We start from the raw sequence: 17,308 nt of genomic DNA on the forward strand, positions 1-17,308 counted from the left end.
GGCAAATTCTGGTCCGTGGTGAGTTGTACGCTGAGAGGGGATTGTCGGTCCGATTATGTATCTGACATGGTTCTGCCGTGCAGGCGAGATGTTCTGTAGGTGTCATCGATAATGAACAGCCTTGTAAAATGAATATTCAAAACCTCCAACCACAGTTCGACCCCGGCACACCTGGTATAAATTCAACACTGCTCCGCCTCGGAGGCTCCAACCAGACCGCAAACAAATTTCTCCCCCTTGGCACCCTTGCAGAGTATCGCTGATCAGGCTTTTTCGATCGTTTGGTCAGCCTTCGCTGCACACGCTGGGGGCGACCAGACATTGCGGCAGAACGATCCGGGTAGATGAAGGTGCTGTTGACCGTCGGCTTCCGCTGATGATCTTGGCTTCCGATTCGCCCACTTCTCTTATGTCGATCCCCAAAACCATTGCTCACAGGCGCCCTCGTTCCCCGTAGGAAGGGACTTGAATTCTCTGAATTTCTTGGCGAATCCTTTAGGCGATGACCTGATGGATCACACATTTCATCTCCGACCGACGTTTCTCATCATTCTCTCAGCTGGCCTTTGTACCGTTCTACCACTAACTGTTTTCTATATCCTCAAGTAACCAATCATGATCACTTCTGCGCCCCAGTCCTCCTAGCCTACGAATCCCGATATGTTGCTGCTCTCTACTACGCCAGTCAGTCATGTCCGAAGTACTCGATGATGTTAAACTGGTAGTCTGTTCCAAAAAACCTCGCCGAGTCAAGGCCTACTTGACTCGCAATACCCACTAGGTGGCAGTTGAACGCTCTTTGGATTATGATCCCTAGCACACTCGTGTCGCTTGGGATTTATCTTGAGCCAGCTGCGTGAGGTTTTTAATGTCGAAGTAAAGGCGAGACTGAGAGTACTTTTGGACATGCAGCAACACAAATATATCTTGTCTCTCATAATGTGTGTTTGTATTTAAGGTGTTCAAAGTTGAAATCATAAATCCGCACCGGGTGCTAAGTTAGCCCGGATTAGGGCACTTAGTTCGACCCCGCACCCGCATCGGGTTGGATCAACCGGGGATCAACTTAACCCGGAGCTCCGTTTGGAGCTAGTGGGGTATAAATCCGAGCCTAACAAAGCCTCACTGTGAGAGCCCCGAAGGGGAAGCCCCGCAGGGTCTCTGTCTCACAGAGAGGCTTATCTGGAAAAACCTGTACCTGGCCTGAGAGCCCCAGGAATATCTGCCTGTATTAGGCTTTTTTTCACATTTTCCTTTTTTAAAAATCAACCGTTCATCTGTTGAAGTTGCCCCTCGGGACTTAAGGAGTGCTCAGCATTGCGCTTCTTTTGATGCAATTTGAGCCTTGTAGCTCCCAATATAAGGCCTGATCCTCCCGGTTGAAATTTCCAATCATGGAGGAAAAGTGGCTGTGTAGGGAGTGAGATTTACTGTACAGAACTGTACAACTCTATTAGTCATCTCAAAGGATTCTTGGAAAGTGAGCTCCTTTGAGCCAATCTCCAGCTCATGGGAGGAGGGCAATGGTGGCAGGCCTACCACCAATTTGAAGAAGAGATGCAGGTCTTTCACCGGTTCAAGAGGCGGGCAACATGCCCTCTGGGAAGTGGGGGATTTGGGGGCACAAAGTTGGCCACCTGCAAAAAACACCAACTGCACGCGGGGCTCTCACGCCAGGAATCATGGATTGCACGCAAGTCCCTCCCTGACGGGAGGTCGCACTTCGTGCAAGGCGCTTCGCGCCCCTGCCCCCCGGCAGGCGAGGGACTTGTGCTAAGTTCGGTATAAATCTAGCCCCCACTAATCCTGGGACTAATCCCAAAATGAATATTCATCATGCTTGTTAGCATGAGCTTTATGTGTTTAGGTGCCAAACACATAACATATAGGCACCTAAACACATAACCTCCGACAGCCTCGGACCCGCTAATCCCCACCCATGCGGATGGCCAATCAGATTAGCCTATTCTGATTGTAATCCAAGCTAGTTAGCCCAGGCTAATCTAGCCACGGATGCGGATGCTCTGAAATTTTCAATACATAAAACTATAAAATTTTCAATATATGATTTTATATGTGCTATTTTAGAAATGGCACTCTAATTTGAGTGTTTGGGTGGTATTGTCTTTTTACAAAAGCTTGGACTTCTCCCTAACTTAGCTAATTCCCTCCTTGGGGGAGCAAAGCGACCTCTGAAGGAGGGACTTACGCGCTATGTGGACCCCGCGGCCTGAGAGAATTATGACTTTTGGTGGGGACTTTTTTAGAATCACTCTCCCTCATGAGCCTCTGCACCATTTTCGAAATTGTTTACATTTCTGGGATGGCCCAAGCTGTCCCCATCTTTCTACTATTTTTTCCCATCCTCAACACCTCTTGTTGAGCTGTAATCAGAGTTGTAACATCATGGATTCCAGATTCTGTACAGTGCAACATGTGTGATACGGGATATAGCCAACTAGATGAAGTTGCAAAAAAAGACATTTGAATGTTGTTACATTATATCCCTGAAAATAGGACAATAGGTGGAAAGATTCTCCTTGATGTTCTGCATCTTTGGTTCCCCTACAACTCAATCACATGATGTGATTTGATGAAGTTACACAGGATTGAAAAAGGCCAAGTTCCTGATTCTCTCAGGCCGTGGGGTCCACTTAGTGTATAAGTCCCTCCTTTGGAGGGTCCATGCGGGACGGCGCCCCCCCTCCACAAAGAGAGCGACTTAGTTAAGTTAGGACTTCTCCATGGTTTCATGATGACAAAGTTATGGGGTTTCAGCACCCCTTTAAACCCAAGTTTTCTGCCGCGCACAGCTTGCCGGCTGTGACCACCTGAATGCAGCACCGCCATCAATCCCACTCAAACCCACCTGCCAGGAAGAAATCAGGCAGGTGAGCCAGCAGCCAATTCCCCAGACGGCTCACCAGCCCACAAGAACGACCAACCAGCTTCTTTGCTGCCGGTAGGTGGATTGACTTCAACATCTGTAAGTGTGAATTCTTCCTCTGATTGAATCTATTTTAATACGGTCATTTTTTTGCGTCCTGACCCTGTTTTCTCTCCCCTTTGCGACAGGACAGGCAAACTTGCAGGTTTCTATCATGGTTTGTCAGCCCTACACCCCCAAAATCAAGGCCACTGTGGACCGCCTGGCGCAACAAGGGCATTTGTTGGCCAACATCCGCCGGTTACTGGAGGTTACGGTGTCTCCGCAGTTGCTCTGTTGGTGGATCCACCTCTTCCAAGAAACACAATGTGTTGTCAAGGATCCAAGCTTGTATGAGTGGTGGGGCCAACCGGCAAGCCTGACTACAGTTGAGTGTGATTTCATGATCCAACTGGTCCGGTGGGAACCGGGTCTATTTCTTCACAAGATCCAGGAGCGTCTCTATGACTTGTCTGGTATTCTGCTCAGCACCAAGGCTGTTCACCAAAACCTCGTTGAACAATTGTTGATAACCTTGAAGAAACCAAAGACAAAGAACATTCAAAAGTCACTCACTGCCAAATACTCCTATATGGAGAAGATGGAGTTCTTCCCAGCTGATTTTCTTGTCTTTACCGGCAAGTTTTTCTTTTTCTTATTTCTCATTTGAAAGACTGAACGGACTCTGGTCAATTCCTGCAGACAAGAGCTTTTTTTGCGCCAATGATCTATTGCAAATGTTTGCGAGGTTGGAAATAGGGACCCCTGCGGACCACCATGTTGTCAATCAGAACCCCAAGCGCCTCAGTCTCCTACCTGCAATATCCATTGATGGACTCTTGGCCATTACAATGACCTTGGAAACTTACACCACTTGCAAGTTTGAACATTTCCTTGAGTTTGACTTGGTAAGTTGCACAAATCTACCAATTTAGACTTTGTAGCAATACTAATGCGCTACTTGACAGCTTCCCAGGATGAACCAATATACTGATTGGAACTCTGTTCTTTTCTGTGAAAACGCGGCAATCCATCAAGGCAATCACGTTCAAGAGCTTTGTAGTGAGGCGGGAGTCAGGATCTTCTACCTTTGGCCATACTGTCCCAAACTCAACCCAATTGAACTTTGCTTTGCAAATATAAAAGAAAAGTTGAGATCATTTGAAGAACTCAACTTTTCTCTGGATCCTGAAGGCTCAATCCATTGCATCACTGGAGAGGTTTTGACCGCGGAGATGGCCTACAATGCCTACAAACATTGTGGCTACTGCATTCCAAACAACTGATCTTACTCTTGTATGATCTTTTAATCCTCTGATCCCAGTGATCAAATTATTATTTTAACCATATTAAATTGTATAACCAAGCTTGTAGTTCTTCTTACCAAAAAATCAGCTGCCAGGGTTTAAATCAACTCAAACAGTTACAACATCTTGAGCCATCTCAGTGAGCATGAGTGAGTCCAGGTGATTTCTAGTGAGCTCTAGTGAATCCTTGGTGGATCCTAGCAAGTGTGAGCAAGACTTGTCTGAATTGCCTGCCATAGTCGGGCCAATTTTCAAAGGAGTCTTGGCCCTTTGGTTGATGGGTACCACCCCTCAAGACACTCTTTTTCTTGCAAGCTTGTCCAATCAAAGCGCTCAGGATCTGGTAGAAAAAACCAACAAGATGTCTAAAACTGATTAGGATTGCTATTCTGAATACCGGCTTGTGTAGGCTATTACAATTCAACCAAAATCAGACAAGCCAGGTAATATTTAGAGCTACAAAAGTCAATCTTGTGAACAATCAAGATGAAAATCATTGGCGCCATTGGATGGAATTCTTATTGGGTTATTTGGGCTAAAGCAAGATTGGAAGTCATTAAGCTAGTGTTGATAAGGCGTAGGGTAAAGAGTAGTTGGGTTATTTGGGCTAAAACAAGATTGGAAGTTGGTAAGCTAGTGTGAATAAGGGGTAAAGGAGAAAGTAGGCTACAACAATCAAAAAAGCACGCTATTGAGAGGCCAAATATTGTTCACTTTGAGACATTTTCTTTTAATTGATATATTATCCCCTCACTTAAACCCCATTGAAGCATCTTCTTGTCGGTAATTCACTTGGACTTGAAAAACTTTGGATGGGTGATGTCTTTTCAATCAAGGATTGCAAAAACCTCTTTGCGTTTGCCGGGACAAATTTGGACAAATTTGATGTAATCACAAAGTAACTGAGGATCCAGGGTTACTACTGCAGAATCGGCAGAATTGGCGGATGGACTTTACTGGCAGGGTCAATCATCAAGTGGGTGTGTATCCACTTGATGGCCGGACCCATCCATCACTTGATAACCCAAACGGCCACTCAAAAATCCGCTTGATGATCAACCCGGTCATTGAGTGGATGTTTATCCACTCAATGACCGGGTCAGTCACCGAGTGGATTTTTATCCACCCAATGACCGGGTCAATCATCAAGTGGGTGTGTATCCACTCGATGGCCGGACCCATCCATCACTCAATGACCCAAACGGCCACTCCACTTGATGATCAACCCGGTCATTGAGTGGATGTTTATCCACTCAATGACCGGGTCAGTCATTGAGTGGATTTTTATCCACCCAATGACCTGGTTGATCATTGAGTGGGTGTGTATCCACTCAATGGCCTGACCCATCCATCACTCGATGACCCAACCAGTCATCAAGTTGACCGGTTCATTGAGTTCCACTCAATGGACCCACCCAGTCATCAAGTGGAGTCTTATCCACACAATGACCGGGTGACCAGGCCATTGAGTGGGGTTTGTACCCACTTGATGACCAAGGCGCGTCATTGAGTGGTGGGGTATTGGTTACCCACTCGCAAATTGATGACCCAACCAGGTCATCAAGTGGGGTGTATGTACAATGTTTGGAAAATGTTTACCAGCCATCCAATGCAATTGATGGCCAGTCTAGACTCTGGGCAGGCCATCCTGTCATGATGAGATGGGCAAGTTTTGGACTTACCTTTGGACTGCTTTTGTGGGTCCTGAATTGATTGCAACAACAGATATTGGGATTTTGGGGGATTCAAAGTTGCAGGAAGTTCTGGAGATTTTTGGCTGGGACTTTTTTTTTCCTGAATTAGCTCCTGAAACAGTGCAGGAGTCAACTATGAACCCCCCCATTGCACACTATCAACAATGGGAAGTTATGTTATCTGTAACAAAAAGTAATGGATAACGTAACTGAATTGGTGCCGTTATTGTTGCACTAACAGCAGCGTTGTTTTAGTTACGTTATTTTTTGATTTTTTTTTCTATTTTATTAGACCCGTTACGTTATCCCCCGCAATCTGAGGAGGATAACATGCGGATAACACGGGTTTTTTCCCATTTTACGGTGCTTTTACGCCAGATAACGCAGTTAGTGCGTTATCGGCGTTATTTGGAAAGTCCCCTCTGTTACATTATCCAAACAAGCACAGGAACATTTCACCAGATAATGATAACGCTTTATCTGGTAACAGTAGGAAGTTATGTTACAAAAATCCCGCTGGATAACGTAACATAAGTAACTTCCCATTGTTGACACTATGAACATTTCAGCGGGTGACTTCAGGACCCGGAGAGCCCCTACCAGTACCAAGCCGCCTTATGTAGCACTTATTGTCTTTTCCAAAAAGCTTGGACCTATTTTGCCTTGACTTGGTATTTTTTTAAGACATACACCCGGGGAGTCCTGTGACAAGGATATCCCAAGGAATCCTCGAGGATTCCCCATAGTGCCCCTGCGCAAGGTTGGACCAGCAGCTGCTGGTCCACATGTTCACGTGCTCTCCACCAAATTGATCACGGGGGCTCCTTGTGATGATCATCTGAGGATGCCAATTCTGCACGCCGTGGAATCCACGTGGAGCACGTTACCGAGCTGGTGAAAAAAGGCCTGCACCCAAAAATGATGCTGATGGGATTTGAACCAGAGCTGCGTGCCAGGGCAAGCCCAGCATTGTTGATTAGTGGCACTGACAGCAAACAGGTGACATAATCTGTATTTTGTGGCGCTGACTTAATCCAGATTCCAATTCAAACTTGCGCCCCGGGTGTGTTGTCACCTGTTGTGGATTTTGTCACCTTTCATTCTCAGTGGCAGGTGCAAGAGGAATGCACAACCCCCTCAATGGCCGGTGCTAACCGGTCATCAAGGTGACATACACAATTCCCTTGATGGCCTTTCTGTACCGGCCATCAAGAGGAAAACCCTAAATTCTCTTGTTGGCCGGTCAGTACCGGCCAGCAAGAGTAAAGTACTACTTGCACTCTAAATGGCCCCCACTGACCGGCCATTGAGAGGCAATACACATACACCTTGATGGCCCATCAGTACACTGGCCATCAAGACAAAAACATGAAACTCTCAATGGCCCGTACTGGCCAGCCATTGAGAGCAAAGCTCTCTTGTTGATGTGTATACACATCACCCTTGATGGCCTGTCAGTACGGGCCATTGAGAGGAACATAATACACTCTCAATGGCCTGAAATGATTGGCCATCGAGAGGACATGCACACCTTGTACATATAACATTGACCCAACTGGTCATCAAGAGCAAAGCACTGGAATCCCAATGGCCAGTCAGCGCAGGCCATCAAGAGTGTAGTATATTTGTCTGAATGGCCGGTACTGACGGCCTGCTCTCAATGGCTGGCCAGTACAGGCCATCAAGAGTTTGATGTTTTCTTCTCAATGGCCAGTGTACTGACGGGCCATCGAGGGGTATGCATATCACCTCTCAATGGCCGGTCAGTGGGGGCCATCAAGAGTATAACTAGTGCTTTAATCTTGTTGACCGGTACTGACCGGCCATTGAGAGAGTGTAGTGTGTTCCTCTTGATGGCCAGTACAGACGGACCATCAAGGGAGGTGTGTATGTCCCCTTGATGACCGGTTAGCACCGGCCATCAAGGGGGTTGTGCTTTCCTCTTGGACCTGCCATTGAGAATGGCAGGTGACAACTGACTTGGGGCTTGAGTTTGAATTTGCGTTTGGATTACGTCAGCGCAACAAAATCCGGTTTATGTCACCCGTTTGCTGGCAGTGGGGCTATGCTATTCCAGATTGTGAGGGCCTCTGGTCTTCAAATATTTGACCTACTCAAGAAGCCGTTTGCGAGTTGATTTTCCATCAAATCAACAGCTCCTTTTTGGATCCACAAACCTGCTTGCAAGGAAGTACCCCCGGCGTGTACCGTCTTTTTTTTCTGGGTTTTATCCTGACATCTGACACTGTCAGACAAGGCCAAAGCCTAAAATCATCCCCAAGGCCACCATTCTCCAGTACATGATCTCGGAGTACAGCAACACCACGGGTGCAAAAAGATATTCCAAAGCCGGATTGAAAAATATTTTGTGAAACCTCTATGGAAAAGTTCCAGGAAATATTTGGTTTCCCACAGAAATTGGAGGAAAAGTTTGATTTCAAATAAAAATGGGCAGAAATATTTACAAAGGGGCTTCAAAAATATCTTTCCCAATTTTTCTCATAATATTTCCACAAACCAGAGGATCATTTTCAGGCCGCATCCGAAAACGTTTAGTGCACCCGTGGTGTAGTGAGAATCTGAGTTCATATTTGGAACCAGGACAGCTTGTATGGAGACCCTGGATCCAGCCAGGACCCTGGAAACCCCGTATAGAGGCGGGTAACCAAAAATCCAAGATTTTGGCAAAATTCATACATCAGGGGGCACCAGGCAATGGCTTTTTTTGGCTGATTCATACATTTTTGTGCCTATGCCCGGGGCAAAAGCGCTCCGGGGAACCTGAATTCCCCAAAGTCAAGCGGGGTTCTGCGGGTTTTAGGAGATTTAACTGAGTATCAGCAGAAATTCATACATAAATGCCATGTTTGGTGCGTACCCTTTTGGGTTTCAAACCCCATTCATACAGATTTTGTGCCTAACATTTTGCAAAAGAATGTAAAAATTCATACATTTAGGTTACCCACCTACTTTCGGGGTTTCCAGGGTCCTATCCAGCCCCCCATGATGCTCACCCGCTCCCCTCCCAACCAAGAGCCGGGCCGCTTTCCGAACAGAGAGGGAGCATGGCAGCTGTGGGATATCCAAGGCAGAAACTGATTTCAAATAGCTAAAGGACTTGTGATATATCCATAGAAAAGCGGACAGAGGTCCAAGCTTTTTGGTAAAGACAATATCCAGGCGAAATTTTTCTTTGCAAAATGCTCCTCATGTAAATCACTGGATATACCAAACTTGTGTAGCACAAGTCTCTTGCCTGCCGGGGGCCACGGTGTGAGGTTCCTAACATGAATGAAACAGCTTTTGATACAAAGCCATATGTACAATTTATGTTTTTTTTTTCTCTCAATATGGTTTGCTTTTCTTGGTGTTAAAAACTTTGAGCGCAAGGGTCAGGCCTTATATTGGCAGCTACAAGGCCTAAATTGCATCAGAAGAAGTGCACTCACAAGCACTTCTTAAGTCCAGAGGGGAACCTCAGCAGGCTGACAGTTGATCTACAAAAAAGGAAAAAAGTTAACAAAAGCCAGGTATACACCAGGGAAGCTTTGGGGGCACTCCCCAGGGAGTGCCTCACTTTGAACTTTTTTCATAACTTGGAACAATTTCTACTACAACATATGTATAATCAAACATGAAATGATATACAACTATACATAAAGTATCCAAAACTCAGCTGGAACTGATCTGCAACTCAATTGGTACTAAATTGGAGCAAAGAAATAAAACATCTTTGTAACCACTGTTGTGACATTGTTTGATAGCTTGAATGTGACACATGTCACAGATCTTTGTAGATAGTATTTAGTCTGATTTTCCCTCTTATAAGTGAAAATCATCCACTATTTTGAGCTTACACTCCAACAAACACTGTGTAACTCAAGTGGAACAATGTATCAATTAGGGTGGTTTATCACAGTTCCACTACAAATCAGTGTAGTGTAGATTGTGGTAATCATTTCCCTCCATTTGTCACCCCATTGTATGTGCGCACAAACATTAGCAAAATGTAAAACAGGTCCATGTGTATATGCATCTGGAAATTGCAAAAGAAACTAGCAAAAACAAAAAAAAAACTAGGAGGCTGATTTGTGTGAAGCAGTTATAACCTCTAGATGAACTCTGGCACAGAAAAGGCAATCTTGACTACAACTAGTTTTCCACCCCTTTTACATAATATTCTAGCCCTTTTTGAATGCAATTCCAGGAAACTCCCATCAATCTGAGGGAATTTTTGTCCTCCGGTTGTCACCCCATTGTACGCGCATACAATAGGGTGACATTGGCAAAATATAAAACAGTTCCATGTGCATATGCATCTGGAAATTGCAAAAACAAAAACAAAAAAACAACTGAGCGGCTGATCTATGTGAAACAGTTGTGAAATCTGAACTGCGCAACAGAAAAGCCAGTCTTGAATTCAACTGTTCTTCCACCCCTTTTACATAGTATTCTAGTGGTAAAATTCTAGGAAACTCCTATCACTTTAAATCATTTATGACCACTTTTGATGAATTGTGTGAAGAATTGATTTCACTCATATGTTTTGGATTGATGTCACATCTCACATTTCAAAATATAAAAATGGGGCCAAAGAATTGTCATGTCACATGCAATGGCGGGTAGATATGGTATGGTTATCAGTAACAATTTTATGCTTGTTACTGTTACCTTTGACAGTAACAGAAGTGTGTTACAATATCACACCTCAGGCAGTTTTACGTTTTTACATTAGTTACCATATCTGACAGCGCAGAGGGGCAGATATTGGAAAATGTATGGGCCAGAGGGGGCCAATTACCCCTCTTTATTGTGTTACTCAGTTTGTAAAGTGTTACTAGTCACGTAACACAAGTAAGCCTGAAAAAATGTACCCCGTTAAAATACGTTCCCAGGCTTAAAAATGGTTGTTACTAATACCAATAACATTTGAGTGTAGTAACAGTAAGTGTTCTACACAGATAATGGCTGTGATTGTACTTTATTGTAACTTCCCATTGTTCTCACATGAATGAGTCTAGCAGTTACTGCACCACTCTGTGGCTGTCTTGTAACAATGATGGGTCAATACAGGGTCATTTAGCATTGGTGTGTCAGTGCACCATGACCTTTCTTTTGCAGTGTTAGCATGCTGCTACCCCTGCTAAGGCATGTTGCTCTGAAACCATCCTTGCAGGAGAAAAACAGGAAGGCTAAAATTGGCTAAAGAGTTCTGTAGCGCAGGCGCTTGTTTTTGCCCTTTGCATGTAGCTTAAGCAAAGAGATGGTCCCATTCTGCTACTTGACACCAATTTGTAGCAGAATTCTCTAGGGTGAACATAGCTGGTCCAGCATTGCTTGTAGCTGATACCAGAGAGGGTTTTAATTGGCAGTTCCTTTGAAGATGTGATATCCATCTGACAAAGGGATTTCACACCACAGTAAAAAGAAATTGAGGATGCAAGAGTTGATTTGTACACCACGGGTGCAAAAAGATATTCCGAAGCCGGATTGAATCCGGCTTCAAAATATTTTCCAGCTCATTCAGTACGGACGTCGCCAGGAACGAGTCACAGCATCTGCATTTGAGATATTTTGAGAATATCTCAGGAACCACTCTGAGTGGTTTCTGAAATATTTTCCATAAATTTAGGAAATTGGTTTCCCACAGAAATCAGGGAAAAGTTTGATTTCAATAGTAAAAATGGGAGGAAATATTTACAAAGGGGCTTTGAAAATATCTTTCCCTATTTTCCTCATAATATTTCCACGAACCAGCGGATTATTTTCAGACCACATCCGAAAACTTTTAGTGCACCCTTGGTGTAGATGTAGAACATGAGTTAGGATTAAAATGAACATGAAAAATGTGCATGGTGAGATAGATATCAAAGAAAAATCTGTTGACACTAACCCACCAAAAATGTCTTGTTTTTGGAGATGACAGATTGTCCACACCACCAGAATTGACAGCTTGTAGCATATGATCCACTGTCAAAACACATCTTGAAACTAAAGCGATAAATATCCACAGCAATCTTACAGAACTTCCAAGCTGTATCGCCCCCACCATCCCATGGATATCACAGCTTGCACATATAGGCACGTAACACAGAAATAATATGTACTAATTGTTAGTGCCACAAAAAAAAGATTTTCTTGAGCAAAAAGGGCGGAAATGAATTATGTAGGGCAGAAAGCAAGGGATATATTCATTCAGGTTCTATATTGATGTCGATTTTGGGCGAGACAAAGTCACTTGAATGCTTTTTTTTCTCGGGGCTTTTGGCTGGTTTCATATATGGCAACTGGAAAGAAAGAACGCAACAAGGATGTGTATATAATCTAGACAAAGAGCAGCTAGATTTTTTTTGGCGAGTGTGTGTGTGGATGGGAGGAGGGGTTGGGCGAGGATGGTAGTCCGGCGAAGGAAGCTCTATGTGTGTGTTGGGGATAAGATGGGGTAGGAGGTCTGGCGTTTGTGAGGTGAGTATGCAGTGGGTGAGCGATCATCATCATCATCATCATCATCATCATCATCATTAAGAACGGTGATATCGTCATTTATTTTAGTCCTAATCGAGCAGCGAACTAATGGGGCAGAGACATCCGGAAAACATAGCAAATATGAGATTTCTGTTTGGGGGTGGAGAAGTAAGAAAGGAGAGAGAGTACGGACCTCAGGATAGTTTTCCATGAAGGACAATTGAGCCTGAGCAGCGACATGGAACTGGATGAATTGGGAGAGGCCGAGCTCGGTCATAGCGACCTGGATGCCCTTCTCGTACCATTTGAGCGCCTCCTTGATCTCGTTCGATTGCAGCTTGAATTGGGCTACATGTTGGATCGCCACCTCGCAGTTCTCGTCGATCTCTAAGGCTTTCATGCAGCACTCCATCGCCGTTTGCATGTCCGACTTCGCCGTCGCATACACCAACGCTTTGTTTACCCAAGGAAGGACGTTCTTCGGCCCCGTCCTGAACAAAAAGAAAGTTGAACACGTATTCAGGACTTCGTTACGAGCGCGCTTCTTCTTTTGATCGCTTTCTTACCTGTTCCCTTCGAGTTGAATAGCCGAATCGAAGCGTTTCAAAGCTTCATCGAAATTCTGCTCGGCAAACAACAACTCTCCGTAGTAGTTATGGACTTCGGGGCTAGAAGTTTCGTGGCCATCCACGGTCAAATATTCCTTGAACATGTCCATAGCTTTAGGGACTTCGCCGTTCTTGTAAGTAGCGACGGCGAGCTGGACATGGGAGAAGATGAAGGAAGGGTCGAGCTCGATCGATCGACGGTAGTCTTCGATCGACAGATGGTGTTGCTCGGTCACGTTGTAGACCTGGCCCCGATGGTAATAGACGTCCGGGTCGTTGGGATCGATCTTCAAGGCCTCCGAAAAGTCGTTCATGGCAGTTTCCAGGGAGCCCAGCTCCATATTGACACTCGCCTTCCGGATCCAGGCTTGGATCAGATCCGGTTTCTCGACTAGCGCATGGTTGAACTCTTCCAGCGCGGCCTGCGACTGGCTCATCAGGAACAGGAACGTCGCCTTCATCAAAAACCCATGGGCCCGTAGCTCCGGTGTACTTGGGACTTGGTCAACTGCCTCGTGGAACAACGAGCATGCGTGGTTGTAATCAAAATTCGCAAGCGCATCATATGCCATCATTAAGGTGTTGTCTGCTTGGTTAGGTTCGGGTGGTAGTGAAGGTTTAGGCTCTGGGTTGGTGTAAGCAACAAAAATCAATTTGTGTTGGAAACTCGGAAGGAAAGATGAATGCAGGAGAAAGAATGGCGAAACTTACTCTGTCGGAATGCATCCAAATACGCCCGAATAATCATGTTGGAAGGCAACCTGGGGCCACGTTCCTTTGCAGATTTTTAAGTAAATTGGATTTATATTTAGAGTCAGATGTCTCTGACGAAGCAGGCTGTATGTGTGCGGACTCAGCATGACAGACCTGTATGATCGATTTTGCTTTTTCCCCTGCGTAGCGCTTCATCACCCGATCGGCCGTTGCACCCTTGCTATCTGTTTTGAATTCGTCTAGGATCACACAGGCAGTGAAATCTGCAACAAAGAAAATGGGAGACAGTTTGAGGACTAGTAGCGAGGCAAAGAGGTAATTTTCAATTTGGACGAACCACACAAGGCTAAGAACAAGTTTTCCTCCCCTCCCAGTAGCTCGCGGGCTGATGCTCTTCGGTTCAATGCCTTGATGTAGTGCTTGTCTAACTGGAGGGCTTCTGTGCAATCCCTGATGACGGCTTCTGGATCGTTAAGGTAAGTGTAACCTAGGATGAGGGGAGGCAGGATGAGCAGTTTGGTTTATGTATTGTTGGACGGATGATACATATATGTAGCGCTTACAGGCAGCTCGGTTGCTGTAGTAGACTGCCTTTTGTTCGCATTCGATCGCCTTGGAGTAGTACTCGATCGCCCTTTGGTAATTTTTTGCTTGGTATGCCTTATTTCCATTTGTTTTGAGGATGAATGCGTATCGACATCGTGTTTCTTCTGGCAGGGTTTCGATCACTTCCTTGGTGAAATTGATCGGATCTGCAGAGATCAGATATGGGTTAGCTGGTCTTGTTTTTTTTTCTGTTTTTTTGAGAATACTGACCATCTTCATTATCATCCTCCTCGCTCTTCTGGGAACTTGAGAGCTGACTCGACGGGGGTAGCTGGTCGTTCTTCTGAGAAGCGGGAGTAGAGGTATTCTTTTTCCTGTTCTTTTTTGATTTTTTGGAGTCTTTCTTCTTTTTGGAGTTCTTTGAGGAAGCAGAGCTGGATGAGTAGTTGAGGTTCGATGAGGAGCAGAGGTAGATTGTTCCGGCAGTTGCGGCGATGGCGATGGAGAGTGAGATGAGTAGTGCTCGTCTGTTGGCTTTGACGAAGTCGGTGAGTTTGCTGACGGTTGATGCCGAGTTCGTGGTGAGCGTAGTCGAGCTCATGGTGGGTGCGTGGTGGTTGGTGGCTGGGCCCGATCGACCGGTGGGCGGGGACGGTCAAGAGAAGAAAATTGTGAGGGCTGCTGACATAATCACACATCCAACTGGGTTCCCTGATCCCCAAACGCCCACAGGTAGCAACTCACCCAAGCTTGGACATCGAGAATTTTCTTAAGATGCCCAGTTTTGAAATTAGAAAATTTCTTTTATTGGTTTCCAAAATCAAACAATTTCTTTTTCTGTTTGCTCCTCTCAGTCCCATCATTCGGACCCGTAGCTCACTGCCACCATTCTGGCATTTCATAAACTTTTGGCAGCAGGTGAGCCGCTGCGCTTTTTGCTGATTGATCTGAGGGAGGAAAAAGACAAGATTTCAGCGCACTTTTTTCAGCGGCCTGCAGCGGAAAACCGCTGCGCTGCGCGCTGAACAGCGGCCAACATCGCTGACAAGAGCGCTGAGCGCCGAAAAGCGGTGAAGCTTGCTGAAAAGAGCGCTGAGTGCTGAAAAGTGGTCAATTCTTTCACTGCTGCGCATCTTGTGGTTGCTCCCACTTAAAATTTGGACTCCCCAGCACACAAAACCGCGGTGTTTCTCGCGCTATCATCGCTATTCTAAGCAAAAAGAGGCTTAGTGGGCACAAGCGCTGCAGCGCTCTGCGCTAGAAACGCTTTTTGTAGCAAAAAGCAAAGAAAAGCGCCTCCAGCTGCTGCGCTATTTTGCAGCAAAAGCGGGATAAAAAAGCTTGACTACCTGAGGATCAAAATATGCGCAGCGGTTTTTTTGCTGCGCTGACTCTAAAAAAAGGGCCCGGCCGCTGACGCTGTTGCTTTTTTGTGCCAGGAAAAGTGGATGGCTGCTGCGCTTTGCTATTTTGGTGCTTTTGTCAGCAAAGCGCAGCTGTTGCAGTGTTGATCACAGGAACTGGTGAGATCTACTTGCGTGAGGTGAGATTTTTTCCAATATGTTCCCTGACCACCAGATGATAACCTTTGTCCCACCCCTCAATAGATCACACAAATGTGTGCTTTTTGGCGTGCCAAGTTGGCACATCCATTTTTGGTGTTTGAAGAGCCTCTTACACCCAACAGTCCTCAAGAACCTACCTCACCAGCAATTGCTCTCCAAGGCTATTAATACATCAACTACACCGCCGTTCAGGAAACCTTGAGATTGGAACCATTACAGGTTAATCATCCCTTCTCTCTCCTATTGTTTCACTCTTTTTGGCTAACCATCCTTTTAATTTTTGTACTCTGCAGATTCATACTGGAGTGCTGTATCTTGGCATGAACGCTTAGCAATCTCCAAATGGCTAGAATATTCAAGGAGTAGTCACATACCATCTTTGCATTGGGTATGGCAGGAATCCCAAGTTTGAAGCAATGCCCCTTGACTTTGTCAAGTTATCTCAGAGACACACAGGGGAGTACTTGACGGGAAGGCTCCAATTAATAGTTGAAAAGTTTGATATTCAAAAAAAGATATGTTATTTCCATTGGTGCTACTGTACATTTAGGGTGTTCAAAGTTGACTTTCATAAAACCATGACACCATAAAATCATAAAATTCTGAGGTGAAAAAAATATGTACACCCAAACACTCAAAATAGAGCAACATTTCTAAAATGGTACATATGAAATCGTCATTTGAAAGTTTTATGATTTTATGATTTTATGTAATGAAAATTTTATGATTTCAACTTTGAACACCTTAATTGACTGAAACTGACAGATTTATATGATCCAGATATATTGTATAGTTTCTGATAATGCTTCTAACAAAATGGAGATGATAAAAAATTTAAAAACACTCAAGTGGCCAAACTTCAAAGGAGAGGCTCATTGGATCCACTGTTTTGAAAGTGTACTGAACCTCATAGTCAAAGTGATTCTACAACCATTTGGACCCAAGAAGCGCAAGAGACGCGGGACCAGAGAGCCAGATGATCAATGCAAAGATGTGTCTGATGTGTCCAACAATGACTTGGATGAAGTTGAAGAAGATTCTGACAAGCAGATTCAGCTGTAAGTTCTTTTTCTCTCTTTCATTTCCATTGTTTGGATAACTTCTTTCCTCTCACCCCCAGTTACCCCTGAGGCCAAGAGCTATCCAACTCAGGAGCAACACCGCAACCGCTGTGCTTCGCTGATAAAAGCGCCAAAATAGCGAAGCGCAGCGGCCATCCGCTTTTCATGGCGTCAAAAAGCGAAAGAATCAGCGGGTAGACGCTGTTTTCAGCGTCAGCAAAGCGAAAATACCGCTGCACGGATTTTCATAGTTATATAGCGCAGCGATTTTTTTGTGCTTTTGCTGCAAAATAGCGCAGCGAAAGCGGCACAGCGGCTGGGAGCGCTTTTCTTCGCTTTTAGCAGCTTTCCGCTGCAGAAAGCGATTCTAGCACAGAGCGCTGCGGCGCTTTTGCCCGCTGAGCCGCTTTTTGCTGCAAATA

At 45.1% G+C, this 17,308-nt stretch overlaps 1 protein-coding gene across 1 annotated transcript; it reads right to left on the reverse strand.

The window, feature by feature from the left end:
• Positions 1 to 12,470: 12,470 nt before the first annotated feature.
• PtA15_4A530 (uncharacterized protein) lies at positions 12,471 to 14,861 on the reverse strand (the record flags this gene model as incomplete). The annotated part of the gene is made up of 8 exons (XM_053168424.1): positions 12,471 to 12,497; positions 12,586 to 12,883; positions 12,959 to 13,625; positions 13,712 to 13,775; positions 13,868 to 13,977; positions 14,052 to 14,201; positions 14,278 to 14,466; positions 14,531 to 14,861. 8 exons carry the CDS (start codon positions 14,859 to 14,861, stop codon positions 12,471 to 12,473), a joined length of 1,836 nt encoding a protein of 611 aa, XP_053019634.1.
• Positions 14,862 to 17,308: the final 2,447 nt, after the last annotated feature.

This window comes from Puccinia triticina, chromosome 4A (genome assembly GCF_026914185.1).
Source record: "Puccinia triticina chromosome 4A, complete sequence".
In the NCBI taxonomy this organism is placed as follows: domain Eukaryota; kingdom Fungi; phylum Basidiomycota; class Pucciniomycetes; order Pucciniales; family Pucciniaceae; genus Puccinia; species Puccinia triticina.